General features: G+C 49.5%; 1 protein-coding gene across 1 annotated transcript in view; it reads left to right on the top strand.

Moving 5' to 3' along the window:
- Window positions 1-14,694, top strand: part of KIAA0319 (KIAA0319 ortholog) — a 107,229-nt gene extending 92,535 nt beyond the window's left edge. Inside the window, 6 exon segments of the mRNA XM_046005164.1 lie at window positions 1,741-1,883; window positions 3,789-3,911; window positions 5,061-5,148; window positions 7,009-7,100; window positions 11,063-11,295; window positions 13,373-14,694. Of these exon segments, the coding sequence (XP_045861120.1) occupies window positions 1,741-1,883; window positions 3,789-3,911; window positions 5,061-5,148; window positions 7,009-7,100; window positions 11,063-11,241 (625 nt within the window). The 3' untranslated portion in view covers window positions 11,242-11,295; window positions 13,373-14,694.
- The last annotated feature ends 2,336 nt before the right edge of the window (window positions 14,695-17,030 follow it).

The following is a 17,030-nucleotide window of genomic DNA, read 5'->3' as shown; positions in this document are numbered from 1 at the left end:
AAAAGAAGTAGACACATGGCCAAGTGGGATTTTCCCCAGGCATGCAGGGGAGGCCAATCAATGTAATAAACCCTTTTGTCCTGTAATAAAGGATAAAAGCCATACGATCATCTTAGTAGGCACAGAAAAAAGCATTTGGTAAAATCCAGCAACCTTTCATGCTACAAACACTTGTAGGCTCCTCAAAAGCTGTGTCTCCTCAAAGTCTACATTTACGTCCTGACCTCTATTACCTGTGTGAGCCTCTGCAGGAACAGGATCTCTGCAGATGGAGATAGTTGAGATCAGGTCATACTGCTGTAGGGTGGGCCCTTCACCCAGTTGACGGTGTCCGTGTAAGAAGAGACAGAAACAGACGCACAGGGAGATGACCAAGTGAAAGCAGGGCAGAGGTGGGCTGGACGGCTCCGCAAGCCCAGAGCGCCACCTCCGAGCGCTGCCGGAGGGGTGTGGGACAGCTTCTCCTCCAGCGCCTTCAGAGACAGGACGGCCCTGACAACACCTTGATTTTGAGCCTCGAGGCTCCAGAACTGTAAACAAACTTCTGTTGTGATAAGCTCTCCAGGTCATGGTACCTTTAATGGCAACCTTGAAAACCAACACAGATTTGAACAGAAAGGTCTCCGGAGAAGACTTAGGAAGAAATGGCTCATCAGCACGTGAAAAGGTGCTCAGCATCCTTAGCTACTGGGAGATGCAAAGCGAAACCCTTTGGAGAAGCACCTCACTCCCACTGGGATGGCTCTGATCCAGAAGACAGCCAGAACAAACGCTGGTGAGCGTGTGGAAAAATTGGAGCCCTCTGCATTGCTGGTGGGAATGCAGAGCTGGGTGCTGGTGTAGAAACCAGTGCTGAGCAGTTACCGTGCAGCCCGGCGACTCCACTCCTAGGTCCAGACCCAAGAGAAACAATCAGTGTGTGTCTGCACACAAGCTTGCACACCAACATTTACACATTCAGCCGAATCCGTACAGCCAAAAAGGGGAGACAGTGTGAACATCATCAGTGGCTGAACGGGTAAGTTCAGTGAGGGACGTCAGTACAACGGACTAGGGTTTGGCAGTCGAGGGGAAGGAAGTCGTGGTGCACAGAACGACGCGGATAAACCGCGAACACCGCATGCTCGCTGGAAGCAGCAGGACGCAGAGCGCCTCGTCTGTCTGTCATTCATAGCAAACACAGCGGGGCGCCTCGTGCGTGTCGTGTGTAGCAAACGCACAGACTGGGAGAGACGGAAAGAAGAGGATTGGTTGCCAGAGTCCGGAGAGAGGAGGGCATGGAGGGTCATTCCTTTGTGGGCACAGGGTTCTGTCCTGAGGGGGGATGACGATGTTCTGGAGTCAGATGGAGGCCATGGTGGCCCAGTGCGGTGAATATGCGAACGCCGCTGAGTGGTAGCGTTTAGAAGGGCGAATGCCAGTGCAAGGAAGTTCTATCTCAGTCCAAGATAAAAGTCGATGGTGCCCTGTGGACAGCTGAGTCCGTTTCCACAAGCGGGCGCATGGCCCCGTTAACCTAGAGGTGTGTCTTTCACCCGGTGACAGCTCTGGGACTGAGGAGTCTGTATTCGTGAATAGACACGGAGCAGTCAGTTCCTTGGCCCACCAGAGACGCCCCGTGTCCTTGCCAACCCACCCAGCTGGGGCAGTCAAGAACCTCACCGGTCAGAGGGCCAGGGCGGACCTGTCCTGTCGGCCGCCACCTGACACGTGGCTGTCCTCTCCCCTTGTCTTCTGCAGCACCGTCATTGTGTTCTACGTCCAGAGTGGGCCGCCTTTCAAGGTCCTCAAAGCTGCTGACGTGGTCCGAAATTTGCACAGACGGCTCTCAAAGGAGAAGGCCGATTTCTTGCTTTTTAAAGTCTTGAGGATCGACACAGCAGGTATGTCTCCTATGGAAATGTGCTTTCTTTTAGGGGCCAAGTAATGTAAATATTTGCTCTCTATTCAGAACTGGGTGACGCTGAGCAAAACATCCCATCAAATTCAGTGCATCGAAAGTCTTACAGAAACCTAAATGCCCATTGAGGTTGAAGTGGCAGATTTCTTGGGAGAGGGGATCTACGATCTGTTTGCAGTCTGACAGGACAGAGGTGAGGTCACATAGTCTTTTTGGACTGACTGGGCATGAAGTCCAATATTGATTTAATCAGAAATTAAATATTGAACTTCATTCCTCCAAGAAATGCCTATGGGATAATTCCTCTGGGAATATTGTCAAAGAATCAGACTCAGCCTTGCCAGGCATGGCTAAGTTTCACTGGCGTGGAAAGAGGAGTGAGGTGTGACCATTTTCACATTAGCGTCCAGAACACCGTAGAACTACGGTGGGCTTCCTCCAACACATTTGCCAACGGCTCCTTGTCTCTCAGGGAAGCAAGACCAACAGTGGTCACGGGTCGGTTTTTAAAACTATATTCCAGATAATGATCATTGTCAGAAATTTCTTATTTAAGCAGTCAGGATAGTGGTACAGACAGTGTTATGGGCTGGAGAAGCTGTGTTCATACAGTTTTTCTGCTGGACCTCACACTGGTTGACAGTGGTGTTTCATAGACCGCTGGAAATGCAGGGTGACTTCTTCTTTTTTTTTAATATTTTATTTATTTGACAGAGAGAAATCACAAGTAGGCAGAGAGAGAGGAGGAAGCAGACTCCCTGCAGAGCAGGGAGCCCTATGCGGGGCTTGATCCCAGGACTCTGGGATCATGACCCAAGCCGAAGGCAGAGGCTTTAACCCACTGAGCCACCCAGGCGCCCCAAGGCAGGGTGACTTCTGAGTGCCTCCACTATATCTCCGTCTTAGCCCCTTGCTTGCTCACCTGTCCTGGCACCAAAGTGATTCATGGGTATAGTCGGAAATAAGGTCTTTGTCCAAGTTCTCAGCCATGACCTTATGAGGAACATGAATCCTTCATGATGTTGAAGTGGCCATTCTAGCAGGCGCCGAGGACTGTGAGCACCACGAGAGACACACGACGCTGGGTAGTACTTGTAGCTTGTGTCAGATGTCTGTCCGGAATCGACGTGCTCAAGGCTAACATACACTAACACAATTTTTTAAATAATCCCTTTTTTCTATCTACAAAAGTAACGCCTTATTTATTATAGGAAATTTGGAATATCCAGGAAGGCAAAAAACTTAAACAGTTCTCTAGGTTCTTGAGCCTAGAATCCCCACCCTCCAGACTTAACTTTCGTTAGTATCTGATGCATTTCCTTCCAGTTCGTCCATCTCTGGAAACACGTGGTACAGTCAGGATAATGGATAAATATTGTTAATCTGTCTTTTAACTTCAAATCAAGTCATGATCGTTTTTTTCAAATCTCTTACGGTTTCTCCCTCAGTAGGGTACTCACAGCTGCAGAGCCCTCCAACCTGGACGTGCTCAGGCAGTCCTCTACTCGGGAACTTGAGGCGGATTTTAAATAATGCTCTAAGTGTAGACAAATCTTTGTGCATATCCCCAATTATTTTCTTAGAATGTATAAATTCTTAGCATGTATCTTTCTTAGGCCAGAGGCCATCTTTCTTGGTCACCAGTGTGAGGTCCAGGGAAAAAATGTATTGGCTACATTTTGTCTTTTGTCACCTGGTGTGGATTGTTTTTTTTCTGCCATTTGCTTCCTGATGAGAGAGACCCCCTGGGCCCTCTCTAAGCCATAGAGGCTCTTGACTCAGCAACATGTGTCTGTCGGGGCCAGGCTAATGCAGAACCACAGCGGGCGGAAGCCAGGCCCCCCCTTCTGCCTGCTGTACTGGCCTCAGCGGCGCCCACCTCTTGCAGGCTGCCTTCTGTGGTGCTCAGGCCACGGCCACTGTGACCCCATCACGAAGCGCTGCATGTGTTCCCAGCTGTGGATGGAGAACCCGATTCAGCGTTACCTCCAGGGTGGGGAGAGCAACTGCGGTGAGTCTGGGGCGGGGGGCGGCTGTGGCCGAGGAGTGTGGGGACACAGTGTTTTGCAATACCAGAAATATCTGCCCCACTCGGCCACTGTAAACATTCTGCTCTCCTCACCTGACGCCAAGGAGGAGTGAGTTAAGATCCTCCCCACACCTACCATGCCTGTGGACCTAGGCTTTTCCATAAAACTTCCTGATAAGGAAACCCCCTTGAGCAGAGCACAATTGCCTAACGGCCCCCAGCATTGCTGAGAGCATTGCTTTGTGCCCCTGGGGCCGTTGTCTGGGTGCCTCTGCCTTGGCTTGGTGGCCTTCTGGTGAAGTGTTTCCTGCTGTGGGCCTGTTGGACGTGGATGAACGGCAGAATCAGGCCCACTCCTCTGGGACGGCTGCCCGGGCTGCACCAACAATGGGAGCCTCCGTCTCCACCGGTCCCACTGGTGCCCTGATGTGTCCTCTGGGGAGGAATCCATTTTAATGCCAGTCTGTTTCCAAGAGTAATTTTGTTGCTTGGGGATCCAGGTTGGACGTATATGGCTGAGAAATGTGAAAGTAGCCAGCCCTTGGATCGTTTTTCCAAGGAGCAGATATTTAATGGAGTTAATCCTTTGTCTTTGGGCCCTTGGTTTCTATGTCCCGAGTTGCTGTTGCAAAGCTTTTTACACTGGATTGGTACGAGGATGTGGGAGGAATACAGATCAGGTCGTTTCTGAATCACTGTCTGGCTCTGAAAAGTGTCTTCGTGTCCTAGGCAGCCAGACAGATATTTTACTTGCCTCTTTAAAAACTGAGCCAGAGCTATTTTGGTGGGGAGAGCTGTGTTTTTTGTGATTATGGAATTAATATTTTGATGTGTCATACATGGATGTTCACAGCATACATTTTAATTAATTTGTTTTTGACAATTCTGTCCTTAAGTCAGCATGAAATATACCTCCTGGGGAGGTCCCTGACCCAGTTGGGCAAAAGTAGGGTACTTTTAAGTTGTTCCTGATTTGTTTATATTGAACCTTGTTTATGCTCTGCGGCCAGACCAATGAGGCCACAGATGGCCTTTGGTCATAAGAACTTGCTAATATACATCATGAAACACGGAAATAAAGTTTTGGGAACAACATGTAACCGTGTCTGCTCTGGCTTTCTTGTTTTCCAGAGTGGAGTGTGTTCTGTGTGGCGGCATTGGCTCTCACTGTCCTCGTGCTGACCGGGGGCGTGCCCTGGCTTTGCCTCTACTGCAGGAGGTACGCGCCGCTCCTTTGTTCATGGCCCTGGGATAAAGACGCACCAGGAAATGGGACTCGGCAGCTATAGTAGCCTTTGCTTGGGTTTGTTAAGCTACTGAACCATTTGACAGTCACTTTTACATGAAGACAAACTAGGCTTTCAGAGTCCTTTATAGGGGGTGCCTGGCTGACTCCGTTGGCGGAGCATGGGACTCTGGATCTCAGGGTCGTGAGTTCAAGACCCACGTTGGGTGTGGGGCAGATAAATGCAATAATCCCAGAGGCAGCTTTTCCTTATGCAGCTTTCCTCTTCCCTGCAAGGCTCAGGGATTCTGTATCAAATCTAGTGTTATTTTCTGTCTCACCTTTGTTCACTGAAATACTCCTGGAATAGCCCATCAGCCCTCAGGAGAGGGAGGAATTCTAGAAGGATACAATGCAAATTTAGATTTTGCTGCTTGTGTGTGAAGCAACAGTGGACTCTATCTCAATCCTATTGAGTAAATGCAAAACTTTAATCCAGGCAGTAGGATCACGGAAGAGGAGCTTTGCTTTAGGTGTTTCCTTCTTCCTTTTTCAGTGGTGCTGACCTCGGAGAAGCCTCCTAGCTACCTCCAAGCTGCCTCCAGGTCTGAATCTTCCAGAACCCTGTGCCCAGCCCTCTGTGAGATTTGCAGGGACAGTGATTTCGCAAGTCCCGGGAAGACATCCTCACAAAACACCCCTACACAAAACACTAAATGCTCTCCAAAGAAGATAATGATTTAAAAAAAATGATGTGATCATAATTAATAGTTATTTTTTTGAAACCGCTCATATTATCTTCTTGGTTTTATTTGTGATTGCTTTCCCTATAGTGATCCCAACAGTGCCTCGCAGAAGGCTGGGGAAGGAGAGCACAGGCACTCAGAGGCCTAAATCCCAGGAAGCTTTCTAGATGCATTTGGGACCATGGGCACCCTGCTGTGCTTCACTTCCAAAGTTCTGCAAAAAACAAAAATAAATGCAAAATTTAAAAAAATACACATTCTGCAGTTTTGTGGCCATATGTATTAAGCAGATGACTGTGATGATGAAGAAAGTCTTTGACTGTGACCATTTTAAGTGTTAATAAGTAATACTAAGTCTCTGCCGTTCTCTGTCAGCTGTGTGCTCTCTGCACTATTCAGTCCTCCCAGCAACCATACCAAAGGGGACTGTTTTGACTCCCCTTTTACCGGTGGGGACGTGCAGTCACAGCTGGTCAGCACTCAGTCAAGGCTTAGGGGCCCATGCCTGTGGAAAACTGTCCTCAGCATAACCTCCCCACGGCTTTGAGGTGCGTTTTCACATAATCCCCGGAAGCCCGGGATGGCGCACGAAGGGCCAGCCGGGTTGTTCTCACGCACTGTGGAAAATGAAATCCCGGTTGTTGCCACTTAATTTTGGGAACCCGCTGTATTTCTGGTGGTTGGTTTGTTACCCCCTGGTTGCTAGTTTCCATCATCTTTGCATCTTTGACCTTCTAGGCCAGTATAGGTTCAGGGGGCCAGTGTGGGCATCCAGGCTTCTCCGAGTGAAGAATCACTCACGGGAAAGCTCGCTGTGCCAGCGCACAGGTGCTGAGAGGACGGCCCTCAGGGGCCCGGGCCCATCAGCCCCGGGCTTAGCCGGAGCCCGCAGGTGCATGGGCGCCGGGGTGTGGCCGGGCTGCGCCTGTGTGTGGTCAGGACTTGCCGGTGCCTCAGGTGCCGGGAACGCAGACCTGCCCGTGTGTGCCCAGCACTCCCACCGGCGCCGAGCCCTGCGCTCTGAAGGCGGAGCGTTTCCTCTGCTGTTTTAACTCCTGGCTCCTGGTTCCCGAAGAATCTGAGTCGAGCTTTTTGTTGTTCCTTTCAGGCGAAAAAGGACTAAAATAAGAAAGAAAATCAAGTATACCATCCTGGACAGCATGGACGAGCAGGAGAGGATGGAGCTGAGGCCCAAGCGCGGTAAGACGGCCCGCAGGATGCGCCCCGGGGCCTTGAGAGGACTGGGTGTGGGTACTCGCCCGAGCACTACCTTGGCGGGAGGCGGAACGACAGGCCGGAACTGGCAAGTTGATGGGGAAGGAACAGCGAGTCTGAGCTTCTGGGAAGAAAAACCCACATCTAGCCCACGGACAGGCGATGGGAAGCATAGTTGTGTCCAAATTCCATGAGATCTTGGTGATGCGCTTAGAGGCCTTACCAGGTGAGGAACGGGAGAGGCCTGGCGTCCACTGAGCCCCCATCGAATGCCCGCGGGCAAAGACTGCTTTTCCAGCAGGTTTTTCTCTCGTGTGGGGTGTGGGCCGTGTGACAGCGTTCCACACCAGCTCGCCTCTGAACACTGTGCCCTGCGGGTCTGCTCCCCGAGAGATGCGGCCAGATGACAGGCGGGCTCCAGCTTGGAGCCTTGCCCTTAGCTGACTAGCCAGACACGGGGGAGCCCCAGCTTCCACACAACACTGTCTCCACAAAGCACACAGACCCCGACGCTCCGAGCCACCTCCCGGCCGCCCCGTGAGCTTGCTGGCTCTCCTTCACTAAGAACCTTTCCTGGCCCTGGGAGGCTGCTTAGCACCCGCTTGTACGGGTCCTTCATAATTCTGCATTTGTAACTATGTTCTCACGGAGGGACATAATCACTTTCAAAGTCGTGAGATGCAAAACGTTGTCCATAGTAAATGCTGAGTGCTTGCCCTCTGCGCGGACACCGTGCGAGGCCCATGGGGAGCACAGAGCCCCGGCTGGAGAGGGTGATCCCGCAGAAGGCTGGTCGGGACCGGCCGACTACCGAGGCCCACGTGGCTGACGTCTGGGGGGTGTAGCCAGGGCCTCTGGCAGGGAAATGGACACGAGGACACACCTAATCAGTGTCCGTGTATGCTCGCCGCTCATCACATCATGGGACACCAGCTTTACACTGTGGCTTTATTTTTTTATTTTTATTTTTTTAAAAGATTTATTTATTTATTTGACAGACAGAGATCACAAGTAGGTAGAGAGGCAGGCAGAGAGAGAGGGGGAAGCAGACTCCCTGCTGAGCAGAGAGCCCGATGTGGGGCTCGATCCCAGGACCCTGGGATCATGACCTGAGCTGAAGGCAGAAGCTCAACCCACTGAGCAACCCAGTCACCCCTATACCACGGCTTTAGACCTAAGAGCTCAGAGTGCTTAATTTTTTTTAAAGATTATTTATTTATTTATTTGACGAGAGACAGCAAGAGAGGGGGAGTGGGAGAGGGAGAAGCAGGCTTTCTGCTGAGCAGGGAGTCCAATGCAGGGCTCGATACCAGGACCCCAGGATCATGACCCGAGCCAAAGGCAGATGCTTAACCAACAAGCCACCCAGGTGCCCATTCTTACACCAATTTTGAAAGAAAGCATGGTTTGTGTGTACAGGTCCTTAACAGTTTCATTCATCACAGCCTTTAGTCAAAACAAAGTACTGGGGTGCCAGGTGGCTCAGTCGGTTAAGCATCCGACAACTCCTGGTTTTGGCTCAGGTCATGGTCTCACAGTCATGGGATCGAGCCCCACATCAGGCTCTGGGCTCAGCTTGGAGTCTGCTTCAGATTTTCTCTCTCCCTCCTGATCGTGCGCGCTCGTTCTCTCTAATAAATGAAATCTAAAAAACAGAACAAAAAACACAACAAAGGAAGTACTGACAGCTTGCATTAGACCAGCCGTGAAGGGGGACTCTTCTTCCAATGAAAACACTTTCATGATATGGAAATGCTCAGCCACGGGGATGTTTAGGCATTGGTTCAGCTAAAATGTACACGGGTGGCCTCGTTAACCTCTGGAAACCCCTATTACTTAATTGCTCCTTGCTCTAGATAGTGACTGGTGATCCTTCTTTAGCTGCAGTTTGAGTACAACCCGAAAACCACACTTTTGTCAACCTCGAGCCCCAAGTCCGTCTCTGTGATCTGGTTCCACTGTCCTTCACGCACAGCAGGTGGTAAATAAATGTTTTAATATAAAAATAAGTACAAATCTAGCCTTTAATTTATAACCATAGATGCAAAGATACCTCAACTGCCATCACTGCTGAGTTGCCAAAAACAGAGTTTATATTAGAATTAATTGTATCTATGTTTTGTTATCGTTGTTTGCATTTTTGGATAGAATGCTTTAGTCAATCAATACCACTGGAAATGTATATTTTTCTTACATGAACAGTGTTTACATAAGACAGTGCAAAATTCCCCCTGTTTAGCAATAAAATGGCTCTTTTGCACATCTCAGGGACTGGTTTCTGACGTAAGAGCAAAACAGCTAAACTGCCATTTGCAGAAAAGTGATCTCAGACCCACAAAATTAATGAAGTGGAGTCAACTTCCAAAAACACACAGGAAAGCTTTAAGGAAAACAGCTATCTCTAGAATTCTCCGCTATAAAATAAAGGTTGAATAGCTGCCTCAAGTTTAACTGTGGTTTCAAAAATTTTAGGAAAACTCTGAGTAAAGGAAATTCAAGAAGGAAGTTGATCATTTTCATTTGAGTATCTTTTTCTACCATTGCTAAGTTCCCCAACATCGTTTAGGGTCCAAATGACATAAATTACCCTCTATATCTTGTGGACTTTCTTTTCTTCGGAGGGTTGCCCCATTGTTGTGTAAACTTGCAACTGCTAAGCTTCCAACACATTCAGCATTTAAATCTTCAGGGCTTATCATTATAACCATAGATACTCCCACTTGAACAGAAATAAGTGAACTATTCACTGGTCAGCATGGAAAACTAACTATCCCAGGACCTCGGGATCATGACCCAATCCAAAGGCAGATGATTAACAACTGAGCCACCCAGGCGCCCCTCAATGCACTTTGAGGTTGCATTATGTCACCCACCGTCCTCCTACAGTAACCTCGTCCTTCTCATGTCCCAACCCCCTTTCTTCCTGCCGGGCTCTAAACCTGTTGTTGGTGCCTTGTTCCCACTCCACCCACCCTCTCGCCTGGTCTCTTGTCCCTTCTTCCCAACACTCTCATGACCCCTTCAGACCCTCAGGATCTCAGAGCACTAACTGTAACTGTTTCAGATGTACTACATCCTGTTCCAAGCACGTTACCCGTTTAATCCCAGGGCGGCCAGCAGCTCTCAGACATGTACTGTGATGATCCCCATTTCACAGAAGAGGACACTGAGACATAGGAAAGCTTAGCCACTGGCCGGGAGTGACAGAGCCGGCAAGGGCCCGTGGCAGGTAGGGCCGGGCCACCTGCGTCTCCCAGTATTTCTGGTGCCCCCCGGCACACTTCACGCCCTCCCTGGTTCTCCTGTCCAAATGCGGCCTGTGAAATGTCACTGAAGCAGGTCCGCTCATTGGTGTGTGCTTATCCGTTCTTGATCCCTGTGAGACTGATTTTTCAACATTTCTTGTCTGTTTTGAACCGCCTTTTGTCTTAAACCCTTAGCTAGACACTATAAATTCTCTGAGAGCAGAGGTCACATCTTATACCACTTCTGTCTCTTAGTTTGACCACAGGCAATCACATATTCTCCCCAAAATATTTTGATGGAACCGAATAGTAAACCCTAACAGCTTGCACTTAGTGAGCGCCTCCTGAGTGCTAACTGCTGGGCGTCAGCTTCACTTGCACTGTTCCACGGAGTCCGCACCCTGAACCCATGGAGTGCGTGCCTGCCGTCTCCCAGTGTTGACGGTTCTGGAGACTGAAAGCCCAGAGAGGTTAGGCATCTTGTCCAGCACCACACAGCTAACCGGTAAGTGTCAAAGTTTGGGCTCAAGCTCAGGGCTGACTCCTGTTGCTGCTCACTAGGGCCTCCAACCCCTGCCGTGTTGTGAGTGTTGCTTTGAAGGTGCAGAGAGCACAGCTGGGTGCATGGGACCTACGACCAGAACAGTAGCTGGGAGTGGAAAGTCCGTTTCCCCCAAGATGCATCTGTCTGCTTCTCCCCAGGTATTAAACACCGAAGCACGGAGCACAACTCCAGCCTGATGGTGTCCGAGTCGGAGTTCGACAGTGATCAGGACACCATCTTCAGCGGAGAGAGGATGGAGAGAGGGAATCCAAAGGTTTCCATGAATGGGTCCCTCAGAAACGGTGCTCCCTCCAGCTATTGCTCAAAGGACAGATAAGGAAGCAGCTGTAAACTCAAAGGTTACCCACAAGAATCCCTGAATCCAGGACCGGTGAATGGGATTAACACACAGAGCTAAATCCTGTGAGAATTGGGCGTTAAGGTCTTTCACAGAGGGCTGGATGTGTGTCTCTGTGTTTAAAAGATCTGTTTTCTTGGAGCGTTTGAGATATGAAACAAAACATTAGCGTTGTTCTTTTAGTAGAGATGCGTGCTGATAGGGATACCGTTTGGGTGAGATACGAATTATGTACCTAAAGAGTTTGAGCTTTGTAGCTGGCACAGTGTTTATATTACTTTTGTGGAAATAAGGATGGACACCTGCGTCTATCTGTAGACCTCTAGATAAGTGAAGCACATTTAGAGAGGGCTCATTTCTCTTGGAGCTGTGATTGCCTTTGAGGACGATTTTCCAGACATGGTTTCTCTGGTCGGGCCCCCACCGTTCCAAGGCTGCTGCTGTGTCTGCTACAATAGCTTATTGGAGGTGTGGGTTGTCTTCTGTGGTGACTGCGACACCCGCACAGAACAGGAACCCCGGGACTTTTATTCCTGGCTATGGCCAACCACTGTTTCTGGGTCCTCTGTAGACAGCAGCTCCTGGGAAGCCGAGAGCCGAACGAGAATCACAGGAAGAGGACCAGAGGCACAGAAAGGGACATGGGGGCTTAGTGACCTGTAGGTTGAAAGTTGAAGGTTGCATGGCAACATTCGTTGCCTTTTCTTTCTTCTAGACCAAAAAACTACCCTGAAGGCTCTCCTAGCCCCAGTGTACATTAGACACGATAAAAGTGATTATTGACTGATGGAGCGTTGATTGAGTATGTCCATAGGCCATGCATTTGGATTGCCATAGATAGGACTAATGACTCGGCAACTTTGTACATAGTCTCAAACTCAGAAATACAGTCTGTCTTAATTAAGATGGTGTGTTCATGATCATTGGCCTACAGGTTCTTTCCGTGGTAACAAATTGACATAGACATATGTTTAAAAAATACATTAAACTTTTTTTTTTTTTTAACCAAATCTTATTTTAAATGTATGGGGGGGAAAAGCCATCCCCACCCATAGAACGCCAGAGAGCAGTGACCTGGAGTGAACCGTAGCCTGTGCAGGTGGCAGGCTCATGGTGGTTCTCTACCCAGCCAAGATGGGTGGCCCGGGAGGGGCCCATTAGCATTCTTTGGAGAGATTAGAATAGAGGTGGGGCCCATCCCGGATCTGATCCCGTGTTGTGGCCTCAGGCGGGAACACACCTGAACAGTATCCTGGTGCACAAGTTTCTGTGAAACTGGGATGGCTTTACCACGATTAAGTGGAAAAGCAGGAGGATTAAACGACCTGTGTTAAACCGTCAGGGTGGGAACAAATAAGATAGTTCCTGTGGGTCCCGAACAAAATGAAGCTTGCAAATGCTTTTGTTCTCTCTGGTCGTTTTTATCCTCGTGAGATCATCTTGTTTGCAGTTTTGTGTTTTTTTTTTTTTAAGATTTTGTTTATTCGACAGACAGAGATCACAAGTAGGCAGAGAGGCCGGCAGAGAGAGAGGAGGAAGCAGGCTCCCTGCTGAGCAGAGAGCCGGATGTGGGGATCAATCCTGTGGGGATCAATCCGAGGACCCTGGGATCCCGACCTGAGCTGAAGGCAGAGGCTTTAACCCACTGAGCCACCCAGGCGCCCCTTGTTTGCAGTTTTTGTACTTTCTGGGGAACAGCAGAACTAAACAGCATGTAAGACTGTTTTATTTAAAAAATAATTTCTTTTTTTTTTTTTTTTTTAAAGATTTTATTTTATTTATTTGACAGAGAGAGAGATCACAAGTAGGCAGAGAGGCAGGCAGAGAGAGAGGAGGAAGCAGGCTCCCTGCAGAGCAGAGAGCCCGACGCGGGGCTCGATCTCAGGACCCTGAGATCATGACCTGAGCCGAAGGCAGCGGCTTAATCCACTGAGCCACCCAGGCGCCCCTAAAAAATAATTTCTTTGCTTAGGTTTCCTCTTCCCGTGTTGCTAGTCAGTTCAGTCTGCTCTCTGGGATGTGTGATGTTTTTTACACCAGAATTTATCTTCATAAACTTAATACCTGGAGTGCCTCGTGAGCAGAGTTGGGGGGTTTTGTGCACCACCAGGACTTTCTGGCCTCAAGGACTGCAGAAGAGGAGGCGGATGGAGTGCAGTGATGAAGACGGGAGCAAGCATGTGCTCAGTGTTTATGTGCGTAATACACGTATTAGAGATGCCCAGCGGGTCCTTACAGTCAACCTTGGAAAGTCGATGTGATTATTCTCCTGTTGCAGGGAACGACCTGGAGTCCCAGAGAGGTGAAGCACCCTGTGCAAGGTGACAGCCAAAGAGTGCTAGGTCTGGAAACCGAATGCAACATTTTTAAGCTGTCAAGCCCCTGTTTTTCACCTTCCTCCCTGACTACACAGGGACCTCCCACCCTCAGCTGGTACACAGCAAATTCTGGCAGGCCTTTTGGACCATTTGTTCCTGGGACCCAGAGGACTTCCTTCAGACGGTGGAGAACACAGGACACAGAGAAGCCTCCCTAGTCCCTCCTGCGGAATCACGCCTTGTGCCGTGGCTCAGGGTTGCCGAGTGCCGCTCCTGCCTCCCCTGGCCTCGCTTCCCGCACAGGTGCACCCGGACCTCCCGGGCACCAGGAGCGGTCTGCCCTCCCGTGGTACATCCCCAGGGCCATTGGAGGGAAGGTTCTCCAGCAGCTTAGAAGGAGAGGGCTGCCCACGAGACCCTAACAGTCAGTGCAAGAGGATGTGACCCGGGGGCTAAGAGGCCAGCCACAGTGTTTGTGATGGAAGATCCTGCAAGGCACGCAACACTGAAGGGTCGCCAGCCGGAGGATGGGGGGGTCCTAGATGGTCCAGGCCGCCCTGTTCTGTACGTTATTTCCCAGATCTGACCAGGTCTTAATGGCAGGACAACATGTAGGAGACTAAATCAAGTGTATTTCTGTAACACCGCTTCGGAGCTGGGGGGTACTTCATGCCTCCCGCGGGGGCCTCCCCTCGGTGGGAGTCGGCCAGCTGGCCGGCGACCTCTCCTGTGCGGCCCATGCACCCGTGGCGGTTTTCAGGCTTCCAAATGGTCGGAGAAGTCATAAGGCTGTTGTGAGACTTTGGTGGAGGCCGGACTTCAGTGTGCACCAAGAAAGCTGTGATGGAAGGCGCACCCCTCGCTCCTGCTTCTGCGGACGTCAGAGGAACGGGTCCAGGGCCGTCCCAACCCCAAATACCCACTACCTGGCCCTTCGCAGAACCACGTGCCCAGGCCCACAGCTGGGCACTTCTACCTCCCTCAAGCGCTCAGCTCGTGGTCTGCTTGAGAATGTCTCTCTGTCCCTCCCCCTTGCATGTCTGCTCCCTCTTTCTCTCTCCATAATAAATACATCTTTACCAACAAAACAACGCTAGTCATTCCAGAAGGGGCACCGGCGGGGGCTGGCAGTGCTCTGTTTCTTGCTCTGGGTGCTGGTCACGAGGTGTCCTCAGCTTGCGAAGGTTCTGTAAGTTGATCACTTATTCACTTACATACTCTTGCTGGCGTGCATGTTACACTGAGTGAATTTTTGAACATTGTAAATTTAAATTCAATTCTGTTAACTTGTACTGCATTGTTAGTTGCAGGGGTAGGATGTAAGGATTCATCAGTTGCACATAACACCCAGTGCTCATCACATCCAGTGGCCTCCTTAATGCCCGTCACCCAATGGTAAGAAACCTTGCCGAGTGACTTCACTTCCAAGGCCAACTGCATATAAAGGGAGAGCATGGGGGCCGGGGAGGGGGGGATTTCCCTGGTGGTGGTGGTGGGACAGTTCTGTATGATTGTGGCGGGGGTGACACAAACCTTCCTACTGATGGGGTTAAGTTGGGTAACACACGCATTCACAGACAGGAGTGTACAGGGCCCTGGGGACGCTGGCCTGTGTCAGCAGGACGATACTGGTGTCAGTTGCCTGGCAGGAGTTAAGTACGGTGGCGAGCACTGGGGAAGAGGGGTGGAGGGCATAGAGGAATCCACGGCTTCCGCAACCTCCCGGGAGGCTGTAATTATTTCAAGATCAAAGGTTGGAAGAAGCTGAGGGGAAACAGCCCCTTCGTAATCAACAGCGCCATACTAAATGTTCTTCCATTAAAGTCAGCAACAACGACAACCAGGATTTCTCCAACGGAGCAGTCTCTCTTTTTGAGGTGAGTTTAGGGAACGGCCAAATTTCTTGTATTTGAAGCCTACTTAGTACTGTCACCTCTGTCCTGAAGGTGACGAGCCCAGAGTTGCAGGCCCGAGGTCTTAGCACAACAGGAAGAAGCCACACGGTCTTGCCTAATCTGACACAACACCTGTGAAAACATCCATGTCCCCTGCATCACCAGGACCGGGGATTTGTCTGTGGCCTGCACTGTGGCAAGTCCTTCGAGTTAGCTGAAAAAAATGGGTGGATGATAAATAAATCTTCAGACTGCCAACTTCCAAACACATTTCCAGTCATTTATACACACCACATGAAAATAGAATATGCGGGTAGCCTTTCCGCGCCCTTAGATGAAGCAGGACCTGCTGTTTTTCCGGAGAGGTTTCCCAGACTTCATCAGTGAAAACCATGCTAATTTGCTTTTTAATTTGTTGCAGGCTAAACTAAGAACGAAGCTGTAGCATTTACATTTACTGATAGAGAATGGAAGAAATAGGAGGAAGACGAAAGTAACACTTGCTTTAAAGCAGAGGCCTAGGCCAGGTGTGTAAAGAACCCTCAAATTGAGAGGTAAGTGGATAACCTCCTGGTAATCAAGTAATTTTAAAAATCAACAGCAGGGGGCGCCTGGGTGGCTCAGTGGGTTAAGCCGCTGCCTTCGGCTCAGGTCATGATCTCAGGGTCCTGGGATCGAGCCCCGCATCGGGCTCTCTGCTCCGCAGGGAGCCTGCTTCCTCCTCTCTCTCTCTGCCTGCCTCTCTGCCTACTTGTGATCTCTCTCTCTCTGTCAAATAAATAAATAAATAAATCTTTAAAAAAAAAAAATCAACAGCAGGTTCAGCAGAATAGTAGGCATTGTCTACATAGAGCAGGCCTTCCTGGGTTCTTTGATTCCCACATTCAGTGCCCTTCATGCATTTTCTGACCCTGTCCCATTGTAGAGAAGAGCTGTGTGAAATGCAGATTCCGGCGTCTTGGGAGTCTGACCAGACTCCCTCCTGCACGTGGAAGGACCTAGGGTACTTCCATTTGGACGTTCCTTTCAAGGTTTCTCATCCATATAAATTTGTAGGAGTTTTTGGCTTCTCCTTTCAACTGGTTATAATGCCCTTACCAGATTCCTCAATAATGAGTTAAATAAAATACTTACCATAGATTCATTTTTTAAAAAACCAAAGCAGGTGAAAAGAAATGCATGAACTCAGTGGAATGGCAGAGGGAAACACGTACCCAGTGGCACAGTTCTTTCTTCCAGTGAAAAGCTTAATAATAAAAAACAATGAGCACTGAGTGAAAATATAAGATACATTGTTAAAATAACTAACAGTGATTATACCCAAGTAGTAGGATTTCAGGGAACTTCTTCCTCATACTTCTCTTTATCAGAAAAACTCAAACTTGAGGAAAAGTACATAATGGGTAACAGTGGAGTGAGAAGAAATTTGAGAAAGCTGGAGTATGCTCCTTCCTCACACTTACAAACCATGTAAATTTTCAGTGTGGTTCAGCAAACATTTAATGAGCACAAACCATGGGACAGATCTTTGTGAAGATGCTAGGGTACGGAATTT

The sequence above is a fragment of the Meles meles genome, chromosome 5 (assembly GCF_922984935.1).
Source record: "Meles meles chromosome 5, mMelMel3.1 paternal haplotype, whole genome shotgun sequence".
Classification (NCBI taxonomy): domain Eukaryota; kingdom Metazoa; phylum Chordata; class Mammalia; order Carnivora; family Mustelidae; genus Meles; species Meles meles.
The sequence above is the reverse complement of the archived record's forward strand: the minus strand, read 5'-3'. Positions and strand labels throughout refer to the sequence as shown.